We start from the raw sequence: 20796 nt of genomic DNA, 5'->3' as shown, positions 1-20796 counted from the left end.
CATTTGTTTTGTTCATAAAATTACAAGGGAGTAATGTGGGAGAAAGGGTAGTGTACAAAGTTCCAAAATTGTTGGCTTCCCTGACAGAGAGGTAATCACACAAAGTGACAAACAATACCACATCAACACTTAATTACTGCCACCCAATTTATTAGGCAAAAACATCCATCGTTACCCTCCAAAACAATTCATCGTTTCTTATATTAATTTTATAAAATCCAAAATCAAATCCACCCCACTGAACTGCAACAATGAAACCCTAAAACTAACGTACAACATAAACGATTCTCATTCTTTTTCTTCATGAATTGTTATATTTTTAACGCTATCTTAGTTCATCGGCAGGTATTTCAAAAGAATTTAACAGAGAAAAAGGCGAAAACTTTCTACAAGGAAAAATACAAATATGATTCTGTTCGGATACGTGTAATACAAAGAATGGTCATTGTCGTTGACCGTGATGGGTGCTAGTTACTTCCACTGTATGTTTTGTATCGCTTACTAATCAAAGTCCAGTTATTATCACAGATTAACAGCTATAATCGGATTTTATGGGTGTACTTGTAAAACTTGATGAATTCGAAGGTTATTTTGGTGATTTGATGTCTTCCTCCCTTCTTTAATTGCACCTTATAAGTACTACTGGTACCGAAGCTGTTTAACAGTTCAAAAGGCAAGCACTATTATTTTTCATCTTTTTGGCTCTTTCTTGTTTGGTTCATAAGAAAATAAAAAACGTACGGAAAATGAAATCATTATTGTTTTTTTTACTTAAACTATTTCCTTCACTGTGTTTTTCATTGAAATTATGTCTCACAGAAGTCCAGTTTCCACTGATAATTTTTTTCCTGTTGAAATTTTCTCGGGAAACAAAAATGATCAAGAAAATCAACAACTTTGCAAAAAATAGTTAAACTTGAATTCATCTTAGTTTTCTTTTTACGTGATAATACGGAATCGATAGTTACCAGTTCATGCGGGCAACCCTTATGTACCATACATTTCCTCATATATCAGCATTGTTTTTTATTCATTTCTTTTATTTTGTTTGAACCTTACGTGGATACAGTTGTTTTCTATATGGAGAAACCAAATAATTCAACGACGTTGGGTCGAACAAAATCCGATCAACTGTTGGAAACACTGGCGGCGGCGTTCAAATCGCCGGCGTCGCAAAGCGATCAAGCGCCGGGAACGTCCGATAGCGGCGGAATTTTGTCTCGCAAGTCGAGCAGGCGGTTATTGGTTAGCGCATCGCCCGGACGGAGCGGCGGTAGCAAAAACAATCACATTCGGAAGGCGAGGAGTGCTCAGATGAAGCTGGACTTGGACGAATTGAGCAGCGGGGCGGCGCTCAGCCGTGCCTCTAGCGCTAGCTTGGGCCTTTCTTTCTCTTTCACTGGCTTCACTGTTCCACCGGACGAGATCGCCGATTCAAAACTCTTTAGCGACGACGATATACGTAAGTTTTTTTTATATCTATGCCTTTTCATGCAAAAAAGCTACAGCTTTTAAATCTAATTAACAAATGAAACAATTAAAATGCAATAATTTGCGATTAATGAGTTGAATAGCTCTAAGCCGCTCGAAATCGATTCAGTTAAAATTTGATCAATGTTGAACCTAAGTTGATTCGACTCGAACTCGAGGTTGACTTGAAACTTTACAAATTGATTAGAGCAAATTCTAACTTGATTCAATAAGTTCGTGAGCAATTCATTATTTTTTTATTTTTAGTAATTATCTTAAAAATTATTGTATTAAAAAATCTAAATAATAATTACTAATTTACTACTAGATATTAAAAATATGTTACATTATTAATTAATTAATTATTAATTTACTAGTATATTAATTTTTAATAAATAATAAAAAATATTAAATTAATAATTTACTATACCCAAAAGTCAAATCATAATTACGCTACCAAAAAATTCTGGTGAGTTTAACGAACAACTAGCAGAGCAATAATTTTTTTAATGAGAAAATTTTAACAAATTTAACGAGAAACTAATCTAGTCAAACAATAAATTTTTTAATGAGTTCAAGTCAAACACTACCCAACCCGTGCTTGACTCAGTCAAATAAGCATTTTAGTCATAATAATTTACATTTTTTTTCTTTATTATACTATATACATGCAATAATGCTTTCATTTCTCATGAAAATTTCTTTTTTCTAATTATTAAAAATATCAATAATTACGTAAAAGGCTTAATGCTTCGTTTTAAAACCATATTTTGTGTGTGAATGATTATATATTTAAAAAAATAGAAGTATTGTTTTGGCCACGAATATAGATAGAGGCAGTGGTTGTAGAGATGTAAGCAAATGATTTGTTTATGTTACACGAAAAAGTTAGGTCAAATAATGATTTCCCAACATTATTTTGTTACAAGTCACTTCAATCCTGAAAATAAATGAGAAATTATATGCAAATAGGTAAAATTCCATTTGCCTCTTGAATCTTGTATCTATTCTAAATGAAATTTTAATAAAAACAAATCCAGATTTTAATAAATATATACTTGCTATTTCTCATCCCACTTTTTTTTTAAAATATTGTTTCCCTTAATAAATGCACTAAAACCCTATCTAAATTTTATTATTAGCATATATATTAAATATAATAATGGCCTGGAGTTTGTGATTATTAGCAAAATATTATATATTAATCAATGAATTTCAATGGTATCATGTTATCATTTATATGGATTTCTTAAGCAAATAGTAAATTTTTTATTGCAGCGGAATATATTGAAGCAGGAACTTGCAAGCCAAAATTTCAAACAGAGCCTACTTTGCCAATTTATTTGAAGGTAACGGTTTTCAAACATGAAGATTTCCCAGTATTCGCTCCCACTAGGTCTTGAAATCTGTGTTTGTTAATGGAAATTGGAACATGGATAATTTTGGGTAACCCAACTATTTGGACAGGCAAAGGATGGAGAACTGTTATATTATTTGGATTCGAGTTTAAGTGTAGGATACGAGTATGTGTCCCGCGTAGATTAATTTTTTTATACATATTTAAAAAGTTTTGAAGTGTCAATGAAGGTTGTTTTATTTGAATCCTGAAAATTTGCAGTTCACAGATGTGACTTACAAGGTGATTATCAAAGGAATGACAAGTAGTGTAGAGAAGGATATTTTGTATGGAATCTCAGGTTCTGTAAACCCCGGAGAAGTTCTTGCACTTATGGGACCTTCAGGAAGTGGGAAGACCACACTTCTTAATCTACTCGGCGGCAGGTTAACTCAGTCCACGATTGGCGGCTCCATTACGTATAACGACCAGCCTTACTCCAAGTTTCTTAAAAGCAGGTAAGAATATATAGCTTCATGCTTCGGTGAATTGGACGGGTCGAATTATAAGAATTGGTATAATATTAGTGGTATTCACGACAGGATCGGATTCGTGACTCAAGATGATGTCTTGTTTCCTCACCTTACTGTTAAAGAAACATTGACATATGCAGCTCTTCTTCGGCTGCCACCGGCGTTAACGAAACAGCAGAAGGAAAAACGAGCCTTAGATGTCATTTATGAGCTAGGCTTGGAGAGGTACTTCATCTCTGCTTTTTCCGAAACACTGGTTTTTTAAGTGTCTAAACTTGTTCTTGCAATTGTCACACACATAGATGCCAGGACACGATGATCGGCGGCTCGTTCGTCCGCGGTGTGTCCGGCGGGGAGAGGAAACGAGTTTGTGTCGGTAACGAGATCATAATCAACCCTTCCCTTCTGTTCCTGGATGAACCAACCTCCGGTTTGGATTCCACAACAGCTTTAAGGACAGTTCAAACATTACAGGACATAGCTGAGGTTTGATATCTGAAGCCAAACTTGCAATTCAAAATCCGAAAATGTTTGTAATTTATTTTGCACACTCATTTGCAGGCCGGGAAGACTGTGATAACAACGATCCACCAGCCATCAAGTAGGCTCTTTCACAAATTCGATAAGTTGATTCTTTTAGGGAAAGGCAGTTTGTTGTACTTCGGGAAAGCTTCGGAAGCAATGGTTTATTTCTCGTCTATAGGATGCTCCCCGCTAATTGCCATGAATCCAGCAGAGTTTCTGCTCGACCTTGCAAATGGGAACCTAAATGATATCTCCGTGCCATCGGAACTCGAAGACAAAGTTCAAATGGAGAATTCCGAAACTGAAACACGAAATGGGAAGCCACCACCGAGGGTTGTCCACGAGGTAAAATACTTCCCATTTCCATGGCTAATTTTGACGTTGAAAACTGCAATATGCTTAATGGTCCTTTCATTTGAAAGCAGTACCTTGTGGAAGCCTACGAGTCGAGATTTATGGAAACCGAGAAGAAACTTATGGCTCCTCTTCCATTAGACGACGAACTAAAGCTGAAAGTGTCGTCTTCGAAGCGGCAGTGGGGAGCGAGCTGGTGGCAACAATACTGCATATTGTTCATCCGAGGGATCAAAGAAAGAAGGCATGATTATTTCAGCTGGTTGAGAATCACTCAAGTTCTTTCCACAGCAATCATCTTGGGATTACTATGGTGGCAATCAGATAGTAAATCCATTAAAGGCCGTCAAGATCAGGTAAATTTTGATCATCTGTTTCACCATTAGAGGACATCAAGGTCAGTTTTTCCTAATCTAATACCCTAACAATGGAACCATGAGAAACTTGCAGGCGGGGCTGCTGTTTTTTATCGCCGTTTTTTGGGGTTTCTTCCCTGTTTTCACTGCAATCTTCACTTTCCCTCAAGAAAGAGCAATGCTTAACAAAGAAAGAGCAGCAGACATGTATAGATTGAGTGCTTACTTCTTAGCTCGAACCACAAGCGACCTTCCGCTCGATCTTATATTACCAGTGCTTTTCATTTTAGTAGTTTATTTCATGACTGGCCTGAGACTGAGTGCTGCTCCCTTCTTCCTCAGCATGCTTACAGTTTTCCTCTGCATCGTTGCGGCTCAGGTTCGCCCCATCTGCAACTGATGGTTTAAAAGATACCATTAATGTGAAAAATCAACCATGGGATATGGCTGCTTTTGCAGGGTCTTGGACTAGCAATTGGAGCCACTTTAATGGACTTAAAGAGAGCCACCACACTGGCTTCAGTTACTGTGATGACCTTCATGCTGGCTGGTGGTTATTTTGTAGAGGTAGGCTAACAAATCTTATCAACAACAATGGATAGCTTCATTTCATGTAATCCGTAGTCGAAGTTTGTTCCGACCCTTCATTTTTCTTCGAGTATTCGTGTTTGAAATTCACTTTTGATTTTGCAGAGAGTGCCGGTGTTCATATCCTGGATTCGGTACATGTCTTTTAACTATCACACTTATAATCTTCTTCTAAAGGTTCAATACCAGGACATGGTGCCGCCATTTAAAGGGATCAAAACAGACAATGGACTGAGGGAAGTGGCAGCATTGGTAGCCATGATTTTTGGCTACCGTCTCTTGGCCTACTTGTCTTTGCGGAAGATGAATCTATGTTCCCGAGCTTAAAGATGATATACTTCGGTCAAATTATGGTTTTTGTCCTTTTACTACGCTAAATTTGAGATTTATTCTCTGTATTTTCATTCGATGTGATATGAGTCCAACTTTTATAATGTTGTCTGTTGGTTCAAATTGTTAAAGTGCTGTCATGAAAATTTTAGATGACATTTCAAGCATTCAGTTGAAATGTAAATTTTTATTAAATCAAGTTATTTGATCGATTTTTTTCTCAAAAAATATACTTTAAGCATTCGACTAACATGTAATCTTTTTCTACAAATATTTTTGTCCAACTTCCTGCAAGAGGAAAAACAACAAAACATTTCTCTGAACCTCCGATCGGCCGGCTACTGATGCTTGCCAAGCAGATGTCGGTTTTACGGGTTGTATCTCCAGATATGTTACCTTAAGCCAATGTCCTTAACCACCCAAGTAATCGAAGAAGAGCAGCGTCTAATATGGGAGACTTCTTCTCAAGCCCTTAAAAACAGAAAGAAAAAGAACTATATATGTCAACCAGGAGGGTAGAAACATGCATAACCAAAGCAGTTGACATGAAAAAATTTAAGTATCCTAGTTGGACGATTGCCGATGTTCGATTTACCCCTGCGTTCAAGCAACATGGACTTACAGTAAATTCTCACTTCCTATGCATTTTTTTCTTTCCTAATTCAAATTGACAATAATGCTATCTTTGTACTAGTTTAGGAAAGAGAGATCCAACCAATATCTGCAGCAACACGATGAGCACACATTACGCCTGAAAAAGCGACCGCTATAACCCCTTGTCCAGGAAAGCAGCTATCTCCGACACAATAAAGACCACTAATACCCTGCAAGTTATTATTGTATGTGCACCATCAAACTAGCAGCACAGCTGAAAAGAGTATTAAAACTACCTAATCCATAAAAAAACAAGTGGAGATCACTATAGGACTCACTGTTGTATTAAATGGCATTCCTAATAAGCCCTTGGGAATTTGACGAGGCATCGGTCCATAAGTTCCCATGTCACGAGCCAAGAACCGTCTGTGTGTCTTTGGGGTCCCTACCTGTAAGTGATATTCAAAAGATTTCGTAACTGGAGAATCAAAATAGTTAGGATCGTATGGTTGCGTTGACTCTATGTAGAGTGTTTACTTATTTACAAACCGAGAAGTCGGTTTTGTTCAGTTCACAATGGAACCCATTTTCCGCTTTTTATAATAATGTTACTCTGGTCTTCAACATCTTACTTCTTTTTTTCTTCCTTTTTTTAAAATAAATAAATAACCATGTAACAGCCACATTAGCATCAAGTATTATAAAGCTGAAGCATATACCTCCTTAAAAACAATGGATGATTTAAGCCCCGGAAATAGTTTCTTTTCTAACCGCTCAATGACTTCCTCTGCAATTAGCTCCTTTTTCGCCTCATAGTCCTTTGGAGGAAGTCCCTAGTGAAGCCAAAATACTAATATTTATAAAATGATTCAATAAAGCGAAACATATTTTATATAAAAGAATTCTGTAACATAACTCGAAAATAGACGGTCAGTATAATGGACCGGAAAGGGCGGCTTCTAGATTATATTTATGGCCTGAACTTACCTTCCAATCTTCTAAAGGAGAAGTTGTAAATATGTGTAGAATATGACGCCCTTTTGGAGCCAACGATGAATCGAGAACAGTTGGAATGCTTAAAAAGATGCTCCCATAAGGTTCCTCTAATCTTGTCCACTCATCCTTGTCGTATAGAGAAACAAATATGCAATAAAACAATTAGTCAACTACTAAGAAAATCTATACTCATCAATTTCGTGTCTGAGAGAGTTGGTTTTAAGGAAGCCAATTAGAAATGAAAATACCTCGAGCATGAAATGATGACAATCAGTATCAGGAGGCAGAACATCAGCTTTAACGCCCATGTGAATTGAAAGAAATGATGGAGCCTTAACATAAACTTTCTGGAAATTTTCTTCTTCTTTTGGAAGGCCTTCTCCTTTTAACAGCTTCCCTGTGAGACCACGGATTACAATTCAGTCATTCAAAAATATATCTGAAAAACCAGTATATGGAATGTAACCAGCTCTTTTCAAACACTAACCAAAGGTATCCCATCGAGTAGCATTGGATATTATGGTTTGGGCGAAAAACTCCCTTCCATCTGAAAGTTTCACTCCAGCCTACAAAAGTCAATCCGAAATTCAGTTCCATAAGCAATAAATAACATTTTACAACATGTAGATCCATCAATGATTTAGGCATCAAACTGAATTTCAAAACTAAGAATGAACTTACAGCTTTCCCTTGATCAAGTATGATGTTAGTCACATTTGCCTTGTAAAGTATTTCACTGCCCTGATCAATCAGTCCTTCGGCCAAAGACGTTGCGATTCCACCAACACCACCAACAGGGTAATTAATTCCTCCAAAATGCCTGTCACATAGAACCTGCCATAATCTACAGATAAGAGGCACGATAATAAGAGAGACAAGACAAAAGTTGCCAAAAACTAATCGAACAGCTTACCATGCCTGCATTGATCATTGGTGTTCGCAAAGCATTAACCGTGCTCACTATGAAACACTGCAGGAATACTTCAGTATTAGTAGAAAAACCTTGAAATAAATACTATCTCGGACTCTACTACTCATTTTCCCTTCTCTTCTTTTAGGAATACAGAGAGTAATTTTGTCACACACCTCAGCATCTATGAAAGACAACAAGTTGGGATCCTTCATGTACTTTCGAGCAATATCTCCGGCATTTTGGGGCAAATAATAAGCTGTAGACAAAGAGGGGACGTCAACTCGATTGCTATAAAACTATTTATGTTTGAAATTTTCACATCAAGTGATTAAATGTTTAGCAGTCCTTACCCAGCGTCAAACATTCAAGAGGCTTCTGAAAGAACTGTCCGAAAAGGTAGATTGGTTCCTCGAGTGACTTCAATTGCAACGAGTTCAAAGCATTGAAGATCTAGCCAAATATAGATACAAGTACTAAAAGTGAATAATGAACTAAATATAACTATAGAAAACTACAGTAAGTTGCGGTCACCTCAATCTGAACAGACCTTCCAACATTCGCCGTAAAATTTAAGGATCCCTTCCTTCTCATGCGGAAACTTACTCATGAGTTCGTCAATAAATTCATCGTATTCTCTATGTACTCGAACCAAAAGGTTATTCGGTAGATGGAAATGAACTGTAGTCGGATCCGGAATCACCTCCATCTCACGCCCAACTGCGGCCAATGCTTGAGTTATCAAATTGAGATTCCCCTGCCAAAAATCGAACCACACATCAACGAAAACTAAAAAATATGGCAAATTCAAACATGCTTAAACACAATAAGTTACTCAAGTTACATAATCCACTTCAAATGCATGAAAAAACTAGAACATGCACGAATCCGAATCCGAATCCGAGTAACATGGGCTAAACAAAATCACATATAAGAAAGAAACCGACCTTGTCACTGAATCCAAACATGACAGAAGATCCAACATCAAAAGTGTATCCATCTCTTTGGTAATACCCAGAACTCCCACCAGGAATCACATATTTCTCCAATACCAAAACCTTGGCTCCTTTGACAGCCAACTGTGTAGCTGCAACAAGCCCTCCAATTCCAGACCCTATAACAATTGCATCATATTTACTCCCCCTATTGATTCCTTCCTTTCCCTCCATCTCCACCACGCTGTCTACGCTCAACATGGATTTCAACCTCGTACTAATGTCTTCTCTCCTTTGACTAATCTGAAAATTCCCGAATTTGACACCACCAATCTTGTAACCGTTTAATCTTGAGCTTTTCAATGGATTCCATGACAAAAACCCGGGCTTTTCTTTTGTAGGGAACTGAATGGTTTGATAACAGCCTGAGTTCATGTTTCTAGACCTCTGTTTCAAGGAAATAAAGGGTTTGAAATGATGAAAGTTTACCACTTTTCCACCATCAAAGACCAAAAGCTTGAGAATGGAGCTTTGAAGGTAGCAAGTAGTGAGTTTTGGGATTTGGGGCACTGGGTATTGAGAATTTTGAAGTGGGTTAATGAATTTTTGCAGGAAGTTTGAGTGGCGGTGAGTGAAGAGGCTATGAACCCCAAGTCCGGTATGTTGAGAGGAACAATTTTTGGAACTTATTTTCGGGTTTTTGTGACGGATGGTGGCATCCACAAGATGAAAACTTGATGCCAAAATTTGATACTTTTTTCGTCATGTAAGAATCAGACAAAAGCCAGTAGTCTGTAATATTCTAATCTAAAATAACATAAAATGCAATCCACTTTATGTGTTTCAAATTGCTCCATATCGATTGGTATTTTTGCATGCTTTTTGGTGGGTTTGACACTGGCAGCCATTAGACGTTTAACCCTACAAGTATTATTTTGATGAAATTTAGTTCTCTTTATTTTTAAGGAGAAAATTAACTTATCGAAAATGTTTTATGATATACGATTTTAATTAATTTTTTTGGATTTGTAAAAATAACCAATAAAATCATAATGCGATTTCAAATTCGCAATACGAACTCTAATTTCGGAACACAGTTTTCAAATTTACAACTTGAACATGGAAATTTTCGCAATGATAATTACCTATATAGGTAAACACAACTATTCGCAACGCGAATTTCGTAAATCGAATTCGTCAATTTCGCAACTCAATTACCGATATAGGTAAACACGGTAGAAAAATCCGGTCAAAAATCCAAATTCGCCAAATTGAAAACTGAGTTGCGAATTTGACAATTTCGTGTTGCGAAATGTAAAATCTCTCCTCTTAAAGAAAAATCATTTATACAGTTCGTTTATTTGGTTAAAGTTAAACGAGAACGAACGAACGAACATGAACATACCCTCATTCGTGTTTGTTCAATTCATTTACAATCGTAGGTTTAATTAAGAGATTCATACGTGGACTTAGCAATTGAGATGTCACATGTTGAAAATACTTCAGTGCATTTTATGTCCTTTAATTTTTTTCTTTAAGAGGCGAGATTTTACATTTCGCATCACGAATTTGTTAATTTGCTAAATTCGCAACTCAGATTTTAAATTGTCGAATTCGGTTTTTTTGCCGGATTTTTTCTACCGTTTTTACATATATCAGTAATTGAGTTGCGAAATTAGCGAATTCGATTTGCGAAATTTGCGAAAATTTTCATATTCGCGTTGCGAATTTAGAAACTGTGTTGCGAAATAGAAGTTCGCGTTGTAAATTTATTGGTTATTTTTATAAATCCAAAAAAATTAATTAAAATCATATATTATAAGACATTTTCGATCACTAAAATTACTTTCTCTTTTAAGAATATCTCCCGCCTGGATATAACAATGGGTAAATTATTTATTCAATATTTCTCTCGTTCAAATATTTTTATTTTAGTTATTTAATTATTTTTTAAATTTATATTTAACATTATATTTTCCTTCTATCCTAATATCTCCTTATACTCTATAAATAACTATTTTACCTAGATTCTTACAGTAATTCCGCACAATATCAATATCAAAACTTGTAATATATGCTTTTTTATTACTTTGAAATCTCACTCAAAAACAATTCTAAAAACTATATTTGAGGCTATACATCATTTCTAAGTTTTTTTAATAAAAACTGTTAGTCTTATTAAAAAATAGAAAAAATCAAAATTACAATAAATGTTTATAAATCTCATAATAAACTAAATGCATAATGATGACATTTTTCTTATAACACAGAAACGAATATCTATAGATCATATAAGAATCATACATGAAAAATATTAAAAATTCAACGAAAAGACTCAAACACAAAATAGATACGAACAATTCTGACTGGGCAAACGAACCACAAAAAAGATTAAACTATTAAAAGATCATCAAGAATCACAAATCATAGTCGAACATTATGAGAAACTATCCAATAATGTAAAATCGTGTATTCAAATTCAATCTAAGAGTCTATAGCAAGGAATATCAATAGGATTATAAATAGGCGTTATATTGATCAGTTGTGATATTATTAAATCCAATCATGAGAAAGAATAAAATAAAAAATTAACCCAATGATTGAAAAAAAACGAAAAACGTATCACGAATACAAAATTATTATTATTAAAACCTAAAAAATTATATAATCGACGATCGATAACCAACGTCAAATTAAATATCATTGTCAACTAAACAAAATAAAAAAATCATTCTAATATATAGAAAACAACACAAGCTCTACAGACTAAAAAAAGGGAGAGCGGTTAGGGTAAAGTACTATCTAAGGTTCTTAAATCAACCATACAAATAGTTAAAATTATGAATTTATAATTTGAATTTGCATATATCATGGAATCATAATGGACAATAGTATATATATTGATATGATGTAGGTAAATAATCGGTAATTTTTAGTCATTGAATGTTCACACTTTTGATATTCATGATGTTCAAATCTAAGATTTTAAAGAATAACAACAATTCATTTACCATGAAGTTGTTTGGTTCATACTAAATAATAATTTTAATGTTTAATAGATATATTATTCGAGCCTGTAGAAAATATCTTTCGAATATTCAAATGACATAATTATAAAATTGGTCAATAATGTTTAGTAAAATAATTATTTTAATACTTTTTTCTTGAAATATTTTGACCCGACATTTTATTTTGAATTAAAATATCTCATAATAAATAGAAATACTTAGTTCACTATCAATCAACTTTTCGTATTAATTAGGTAAGCCCACGTGGCCAATTTGGGCTAAGTTGTATGCAAAACTCGCTTCATCATTCAGTTTACCTGACACGCTTGGTTAGTTCTCCCAGCTAAATGGAGCAGGTACACTACGGATGCCGCAACTGCAGCTTAGTTTACATTCTTCTAGAATTTTAATAAATTCACACATTTCTATTTTTTTAATAATTAGTTAATTAAATTACAACAACTATACGTGATATATAATATAGTTATTTTTTAATTTGGATTATATAAATTGATTAAATTAGCGGTTTAAATTTCTTATGTGTCAACCCGATTTGTTAGTCGGAAATCCACGACTGACCAAATTATTAGTTTATTAATGACTTAATCTAACTTTACCAAATTATTTAATAGTAAATCAAAGAGGGCGGCTAGTGGTCTAAACCGAAAGACAATATGAAAATCATGGTTTTTATAATCGGATCGATTAGCGAATCGGTCATGCTATCGGTTCATTGGTTTAATCGGTCGAACTAATCCGATCGGTTGAAAGAACCTGACGATGTCATAATTATTTAAAAAATTAAATAAAATACAAAAAATATTTAATAAAAAATAATTTTTTATATCACAAGTCATAACATATATAAGTTAAAAACCATAAAATCAAGTGAAACAAAATGATTCAAATTAACTACAACATAATATTTAAGGTAAAACATATTAAATAATAAATATAATTATATAACTATAATTAAAAAATGAATTTGGGGCAAAAAAAATCATAACAAAATGATATTGTTTGGTTTAATTTTTTTTAAAAACAATCTCTTATAGCTAAGAAATATAGAAGAGCATCCCAAAAGTCTAAAGAATAAAAATATGAGAACAAAACAATCTCACATGACTAAAAACATAGAAGAGCGCCCAACTAACTTCTATAAATAATAGAGATAATTTGACATTCAAAATCATAGAGCCATTTGGTGAGCATTGAGTGGACTATTCTTTCACTTCAATAAAGTTCGAATTTTAGGCTTCAATCAAGTTTCTAATTTTTTATTTAGTTCAAGCCTTTTCGAGTTCAAGTTTAAATATTATATTTCGAGTTCGAGTTGAACTTGATAATTTTTAGCTCGTGAGTTTGAGTCGAGTTAAGCTTACTTTTAAAGTTTTCAAGTTCGAGTCGAGCTCAGCAATACTCGAGTTCGACTTGGCTCGTTTAACAAACGACGTTGTTTGGTTTAATTTTTTTTAAAAAAAAAAACAAAATTGACGGTTTTTTTCGGGTTTTCCCGGTTTTTTTTTATTTTCAGCCGATTCAATTCGAACGGTTCAGCCGTTCCGGCCGATTCACTAATAACGGTTCAACCGGTATAGATTGAACCGGACTAAACAGTGATTCCTGGTTGAACCAACCGGTCTTATATGATTTTCAAAACACTGATGAAAATTTACAGTTTCTTTGAAACAATAACATAAATATATATATTTAAATCCCAATAGTAAATTTCTAGAAGATTTTATAATAAATAATCATTTTAGTGGATATAAAATTAGAGAAGCACGTCATTTTGGAAAAACTTTGGTGGCATGGCATGGTCACTTAATAATGAATTATATAAGGTCACATCACATTTTATTTTTTCAATGAGATGTTGGTAAATTAATAGTGTATAAATATATTATACAGTTTTGCTGTTTCCTGATTAAATCCAAATAAAACAATATGCGTGCATTGTCAATAGTTAAAAAATATTATGAATAAATATTATCTTATAATCAGTTATATTATTGAAAAATTAATATTATCTTTTACCCCCAATATCACCCAATAGATTTTAGATATTTTATTACATGAATTAATAGACAATAAATCAAATATTTAAAATCATTATATGTTTATATATATATTTTTATAAAGTTTACAACAGTCGATTTAATTTCAAGTATAAAAAATAGGAATGAATAAAGTTTAACTTGATTTGAATTTTTTTTGATTTGATTTGATTTAATTTGATGTGATTTTACTAATCAAATTTTTTAATAATTAATATATTTGTTTTAATAATAAATTAGAGTTGTTCAACTCTATATATATATATATATATATATATATCACATATTAAATGCGGAACTAATAAAAAGTTTGATTATGGTGAGTCCTAATGTACGCAAGTAAGCACGAATGAGTCTCCGGAAGAAAGCTCTTGAAACACCCAAAAGGCTAAAACGTTTTAGTTATAATAACAAGAGAATTCAAAGCTTCAGATTTCCACTCTCTATCTAAACTCTAAAGGACACAAACTCCTCTGGTTTATGGTGAATGGTAACCCTAAATAATAGCGACAACTCGACAAGCAAGTCAAAGCAACCCCCCCCAAGAAAAAAACCCAGCTACATCATTTCTTCTAAGCATCTATTTTATCTTTCTCTGTTTCTGATATTCGTTACCCATTTGTTTTTGTTGTGTGTTTGTTTCCCTGTTTGGATTCTGTTGAAAACATATCATTCAACGAGGAACAAAACAATATCCAATCAATAATACCCTTTTTATTTAATGTCTCATCGGATATTCCTCAGGACTCCCACCACTGCCGTCTACCGGCCGCAACCGCTGTTTCAAAGCCATCCCACGTCTTTCTCCGGCGTTGACGATGGAAGCCATGGAGGCAGTCCCAGAAAGAGAGCCAACTTCGGGGAATTTTGTGGGGGGACGACGGCCGAGTGCGCGGCCGTTTGTTGTTGTTGTCCTTGCGGGATAGCCAACCTTCTGGTTTTAGTGATTTATAAAGTCCCGACAGGGTTGTGTCGCCGTGCTTTCCGCCTGATACGGAGGCGGAAGAAAGGGCTGTTTCAACCGAGGAACGGTTGGGGATGTGAAGAGGGCGAATTGAGTAATAGGTCCATGGTTTGTGTTAAAGATATTTTATTGGAGATGAAGGTTTCGGAGGAAGACGATAAATCTTTGTTTAAGCTTGAAGAAGAGATGTGGGAAAAGTTTCATGGGACTGGGTTTTGGCGAAGTCCTTCTCAAAGAGAGAGAGCCACGCGCCATTAAACAAGCTGTAAATTAAAAATAAAAATGTTGTCGACGACGGAATTCAAAACGACGAGCGTTTCAAGCCATGATCGTGATATCTTTAATTCCCAGGTACAAAATGATCAAAGTACAATTACATAAATTACATTTTGTTGAAATGATTATAACTGTAATCAAGTCGTTATAATTATAATTACACAAATTACCTTTTCTTTCTTTCTTTAAGGTGAGATCATTTCATTCACAGGAGAAAAAGGACTACCACAGGGAAAAGAAGAAACATAGAGGGAAGCATAAAGCATCCAAAAGAACACAACAATGACACAGGTCGAAAGCCGTGTACCCAATACTATTTCTTTAGGGGGGAAAAGTAAAACTATTAATGAAATTATTATCTTTGATTTTTTTTCTTTTCTTTTTTAATGTTCGATTTGGAGTGATTCTTAGTCAGATACAAACAATAATATTTTTTCTCTTACACCCTAAACCCTCAAAACATAACATAACTTCTAAATTTTCGCACCGATTAACCCAACATAAAAAACAACAATAAATCCCTAAACAAACCACCCAAATCACTCGCTCAAGCCTTTTTTTTATCTCCATGGTTCTCATATTCCTTAGTAAATTAACGAAAACAGTACGTAATTGTGGATTCAATGGGGATCATATCAAACAAAGAAATTACAATTTCTCCTAGAACACCCATAATTAAAGCATCCAAAGAATCTCCTTCCAACATTCTTATTCGTCCAAGCTCTGCGTAAAATAGCAAGTGATTTGGGTGGTTTGTTTGGGGATTTTGTTGGGTTAATTGGTGGATAAATTTAATATTTAGGGTTATGTTTTGAGGGTTTAGTGTTGTTGATTCAAGTTTAATTTAATATGACAAATTTTGAGAATGGATTATGAATTTGGGGTTGAGCATGTAATTAAAATATTTTGGAATTTTAGGTTTAGAATGTAATTGAAGTATTTTGAAATTTGGGGTTTAGAATGTAAATGATGATTGCGTTGCAAGTTTTAAAAGTTAGGGGACATAAATACAAACTCCTGAAAAATTCAGTGACCATTTATATATTTTACCCTAATTTTTATAGTTGCAAACAGTTTCCTCACGTGCCATGTCATCTTCTAATGGCAGTGAAACGACTAGTTACGTCGGGAACCACATTACAAACGAACTAAATGTTTGATGATTGTGTTACAAATTTTAAAAGTTGGGGACCTAAATACAAGTGCTTGAAAAGTTCAGTGACCATTTATATACTTTACCCAACAACATAGTATAATATTTTAAATAATTTATTATATAATTTTTTGACGACAAAAAATTTAGGTTAGGTGTCGTTACTTCAGTTTAGGGTCAGGGCATACTTAAAGCCTAATTGAGATTTACATAGAAATTTACAGATTGTCCACCAAGAGTGACGATGGTAAGATTTAAACTTGCCTTACAAGTTCAAATTCTTGAATTCCACTTACTTGTACTAATATTCGTGGGCATAATTTATTATATGAGAGATATTTTGTTATATTTTTCTTATAATCTAAGTTTTATATTTTTATAATTTTTAAAAAATATTTAACATAATTTTTATAAATATGTATTTTACACTCAATTAAAATTTTAATAAAAAAATCACTTAATCACACATGTCATCATTATAAGGATTTGTTAACCACATAAGTAAAAAAATTAAATATAAATGATCAACACTAATAAAGGAAGTTGATTGATTAAATTTTTAACTATAAGATTTAATTGAGTGCAATTTTTTATAGGAACTTAATAGATTTTTTATCCATAAAAATAAAAAAGGCAGCAAAAATGTATAGAAATAAATCACAAATAAATAATGAAAAACATAAAGGTATTTTTACCAATTCTTAAAGCTCAAATTTCATTAATTACAAAAGTATGAAGCAATACATGGGAGCAAGAATGCGTATACAAAAATTTCAAGCACAATAACAATGAATCTTTTTTGTGAGGTGATGATCCTCAAACTTTGAAGAGCTAAATTAGAAAGTTGGAATAAAAACTAAATAAAATGCCCTAGGAAAATACTATAATATATTTTGCCAAAAATATATATTATGTACCTTTCTTACCAACTTTAGGAAGCATCATGGCTACAAATTCATTGTAATCAATCCGACCATCCTGTGGAAAACGAAAAAAAAACATGATAATTTATTCACCAGGAATCACATTATTACAGAGGTTTAAGTTGATCCAAAACACACAGGTTTGCATATGCATGTACGAAATGGTTTCGAGGTGCTTACGTTGTCTGCGTCGACTTCTTTCATGATTTCATCGAGGCGGAGGTCTTTGATGCCGAACTCTTGACAAGCTTTTTGGAGCTCGTCCGGAGTGATGTAGCCGCTGCCATCTCTGTCGAAATACGAGAAGGCTGCTAATAGATTGTCTTCCCTCTCAATCTTGTTTAGATGCAATGTTGCAGCTACAAACTCTTCGTAATCAATTGTACCACTGTTATTAACGTCTGCCTGAGATTCCCAAATAAACAAAAGATATCATGTCAAATTGGTATCATTATGGTATCAAGATATCTGTCGATGTTACTCGGACTCAGGTCAGACACTGAGAAGAGTCGAAGTAACTTACTGCTTGCATTAGAGCATGAAACTCGGATTCAGCAAGATTAGCGCCAAATCTTTTCAATCCATCTTTGAGTTCATCGTAGGTGATTTGACCGCTACCATCGGTGTCTATCATCTTGAAGATTTCTTTCAACCCAGCTATTTCTTCTTCCGAAAGTCTTTGGGCAATGACCTTACAAGAAGCAATGAAATAATGGAGATTTTAACCAAATCAATATCATTTAAACGTGGGATTTCTGCACTAAAAATGAGTTTTAATTTCAATATGTATCTTTTCTGAAGATTTACGGGCCATTATAAACGGCAGATACTTACTCTTAAGGCCATTTTCTTGAGCTTATCCATTGCAGAAAATTGCTTCAGGCGGCTTAAGACAACAGAATCGAGTGGCTTGTCTGGTGCCACCCCATCAACTTGAATCCAAGGGTGGCCTGCAAGTTGTCGAGTATCAAATTAAGCTAATTAGTAACAGATAAGTTTTTGGCCTGATAATAGCCAGCTAAACACATGAAAAGATCATAAAAGGACATCAGCTGAGAATTCAAAGTGTAAACAAGCTTCAGATCATTTATCAACATCTAAGTTGTAACGAGACTTACGTAGTACTTCGTGAGCTGTTATCCGCCTCTTTGTGTCTCTGTCGAGCATTTTCCTCACTAGTTCTTTAGCACTTTCAGAGATATTAGGCCAGGGATCAGATGAGAAGTCAAGCTCACCATTCAAAACCTCGTTAAATATTTCTTGTTCAGTTTCTATATCAAAATAACAGCAAATAGACCAAATGCTCAAAACTAGATTGCTCGAAAAACTTAAGATCTCAACAACAAAGCAAATAATAACATAAATTATATCTGGTAAACACTTACCACCCCAAAATGGAGGCACCCCACTTAAGAGAATGTAAGTGATTACCCCAGCACTCCACACATCCGCTTCCGGACCATATCGCTTTCGCAATACCTCGGGTGCAACGTAATATGGGCTTCCAACGACATCAATTAAGATATCCCCTAAATGATTTCAAGACCTTCTTTAAGTAAACAATACATTGATAATTTCAATTCGTTGTGGAAAAATCTCTAAACTCTTTATTCCTATAAATGAAACAATTTAATAATATATGAAGTACTATCTAAGGAATGTAAGTCTTCTACAACAGTGGACTAAAAGTTCATTTTAACTATAAATGAGAAGTGATAAAAAAGAACCATTTTGAACATACCAGGTTTGAAGAATATTGATAATCCGAAATCGATAGCTTTAAGAGGTGAATCCTCTTGTTCATTCACGAAAAGGAAATTTTCAGGCTTGAGATCCCTGTGCATTACTCCCATGGCATGGCAAGCTTCAACGACAGAAATAACAATCCTTGCTAGCTCAGCTGCCTTTCTTTCACTATAATGCCCTCGCTTTACAATCCTATCAAAAAGTTCACCCCCTGCACACAACTCCATCACAACATGAACCGTCATGGAATCCTCATAAGACCCTTTGATGGATATAACATTAGGGTGCCCTGACAAGTGATGCATTATTTGAATTTCTCTCTTCACATCATCGACATCATCAATAGTCATAAGCTTCCGTTTTGCAATTGATTTACAAGCGAATTCTTTCCCGGTACCCTTCTCGATGCAAAGGAAAGTTGTTCCGAATTGTCCTTGACCTAACTTCCTCCCCAAGTTATAGTATTCCTTCAAATGACCTGTTTTGGTTTGCAACACTGATTCAACCTTCAACCCTGCACATGATTGCCTCTTCACATTATGAGCCTTTTTGGTTTTCCTAGTCTCAGTTTTACTCTCATTAAATGCTGCAAGTTGAGATGGCTTGGAGTTAAGTCTTTTAGGGTGAGATTTCGATTGTTGTCTTTGTGTTGTTTCATGGAAATTCGATTGCTGTCTTTCTATTGCTTCACTGGCTTTTGATTGTTGCCTTTGGGTTGTTTCAATGGATCTCGATCGTTGTTCCATCTTCATTTCTTCCGGAGGTTGTTTTTGAACCGTGTGGGATTCTTCCGGTTCTTTGCTTTCTGCTTGATCCTGATCTTTAGTTTCACATTCATTGCCATCGCCATCTTGTTTTTTCTCATAATTTTCGGCTTCCTCCGCTGATTTGGCACAAGTATTTCCCATTTGAACACCTAAATTCTCACACTTTTTCTTCTTTAACCATCCATGAATATCTAATTTCACCCATGAACTATAATCCCATTTCTTATCTCCCTAAAAGGGTTCTTTTTTTGAAACAAAATAGCATAAATTTAAAAAAATGGAGCTTTAGCCAATCAAAACCACCCCTATATCTTCACGCAGACAATTCAACAAACACCAATGATTCAATGATGAATGCAATGAATCAAATACAATAATTATTCCTCTAATCTAAAGCAATTCCATTAAAAAAAATGGGGATCCTTTTTGGGCTTTCAATTATTCTAGAGATTCCCCACAATGATTAATGATCATTAGAAACAATATATTTCCTAGAATAATCAATGATCATTAATAAAAAGGAAGAAAATCTCCAATAACTCAATGCAAATAAACAATCAGAATCGACAAATTCAACGTCAAAACATTAATTTCAAATCACAAACAATGCGAAAATAATGTATTCTTTATTAATTTATATAATAAAAGAAAAAGAAAGTTGATTTTTCTGCATTTTTTTCTTTCCCCATTCAGAAGAGAAAGAAAACGAAGGAAAGAAAAAAGGGCAGGTTTTTCAGTTAGAGTTGTTTCTAAATTTTGCATGTTTAAATAGGTTCTGGTAAGGTGTAGCTCACCACCAGCCTGGTTCCAGTGGTCAGCAGAGCATGATTGTATACCGACATTCTGATTGACGGCTGAGATTTTATGATGGTTAAGCTTTTAGTTGAAATATTTAGGTTAAATTATGATTTTGATCCCTCTACTGTAATCAAATTATATTTGGATTTTATTTAAATATAATAGTTAAGCCTTCTC

At 34.1% G+C, this 20796-nt stretch overlaps 4 protein-coding genes across 6 annotated transcripts; 2 read left to right on the top strand and 2 right to left on the bottom strand.

Annotated features, from left to right (window-relative positions):
• Window positions 1-591: 591 nt before the first annotated feature.
• Window positions 592-5702, top strand: LOC120113744 (ABC transporter G family member 22-like). Its single transcript, XM_039134794.1, has 11 exons — window positions 592-736; window positions 1062-1462; window positions 2749-2819; window positions 3089-3324; window positions 3409-3564; window positions 3642-3825; window positions 3901-4209; window positions 4290-4574; window positions 4669-4953; window positions 5034-5141; window positions 5268-5702. The coding sequence occupies exons 2-11, from the start codon at window positions 1081-1083 to the stop codon at window positions 5487-5489; spliced, it is 2238 nt and encodes a 745-aa protein (XP_038990725.1). The 5' UTR covers window positions 592-736; window positions 1062-1080; the 3' UTR covers window positions 5490-5702.
• LOC120113745 (prolycopene isomerase, chloroplastic-like) lies at window positions 5451-9713 on the bottom strand. 3 transcript variants are annotated; one of them, XM_039134795.1, is made up of 13 exons: window positions 8940-9713; window positions 8543-8749; window positions 8346-8445; window positions 8169-8251; window positions 7996-8052; window positions 7764-7916; window positions 7570-7648; window positions 7331-7479; window positions 7074-7208; window positions 6806-6919; window positions 6425-6535; window positions 6208-6316; window positions 5451-5963 (listed from the first exon to the last, which is right to left on the bottom strand). In XM_039134795.1, the coding sequence occupies exons 1-13, from the start codon at window positions 9360-9362 to the stop codon at window positions 5890-5892; spliced, it is 1794 nt and encodes a 597-aa protein (XP_038990726.1). In that variant the 5' UTR covers window positions 9363-9713; the 3' UTR covers window positions 5451-5889. The 3 variants fall into 3 exon arrangements, 2 of the variants coding, with proteins under 2 accessions (XP_038990726.1, XP_038990727.1); XM_039134796.1 differs by having other exon boundaries at window positions 8936-8992; XR_005515335.1 differs by lacking the exons at window positions 5451-5963; window positions 6208-6316; window positions 6425-6535 and adding an exon at window positions 6575-6679 and having other exon boundaries at window positions 6734-6919.
• Window positions 9714-14713: 5000 nt separating this feature from the next.
• Window positions 14714-15214, top strand: LOC120113643. The gene has a single exon (XM_039134726.1). It carries the CDS (start codon window positions 14714-14716, stop codon window positions 15212-15214), a length of 501 nt encoding a protein of 166 aa, XP_038990657.1.
• A 2019-nt stretch (window positions 15215-17233) lies between these two features.
• LOC120113741 (calcium-dependent protein kinase 26-like) lies at window positions 17234-20499 on the bottom strand. Its single transcript, XM_039134791.1, has 7 exons — window positions 19050-20499; window positions 18694-18837; window positions 18427-18579; window positions 18143-18258; window positions 17832-17999; window positions 17489-17713; window positions 17234-17363 (listed from the first exon to the last, which is right to left on the bottom strand). Exons 1-7 carry the CDS (start codon window positions 19960-19962, stop codon window positions 17295-17297), a joined length of 1788 nt encoding a protein of 595 aa, XP_038990722.1. The 5' UTR covers window positions 19963-20499; the 3' UTR covers window positions 17234-17294.
• Window positions 20500-20796: the final 297 nt, after the last annotated feature.

This window comes from Hibiscus syriacus, unplaced genomic scaffold (genome assembly GCF_006381635.1).
Source record: "Hibiscus syriacus cultivar Baekdansim isolate YM2019G1 unplaced genomic scaffold, ASM638163v2 tig00110213_pilon, whole genome shotgun sequence".
In the NCBI taxonomy this organism is placed as follows: Eukaryota; Viridiplantae; Streptophyta; class Magnoliopsida; order Malvales; family Malvaceae; genus Hibiscus; species Hibiscus syriacus.
Note: the sequence above shows the minus strand (reverse complement) of the source record. Positions and strands in the feature narration are given on the sequence as shown.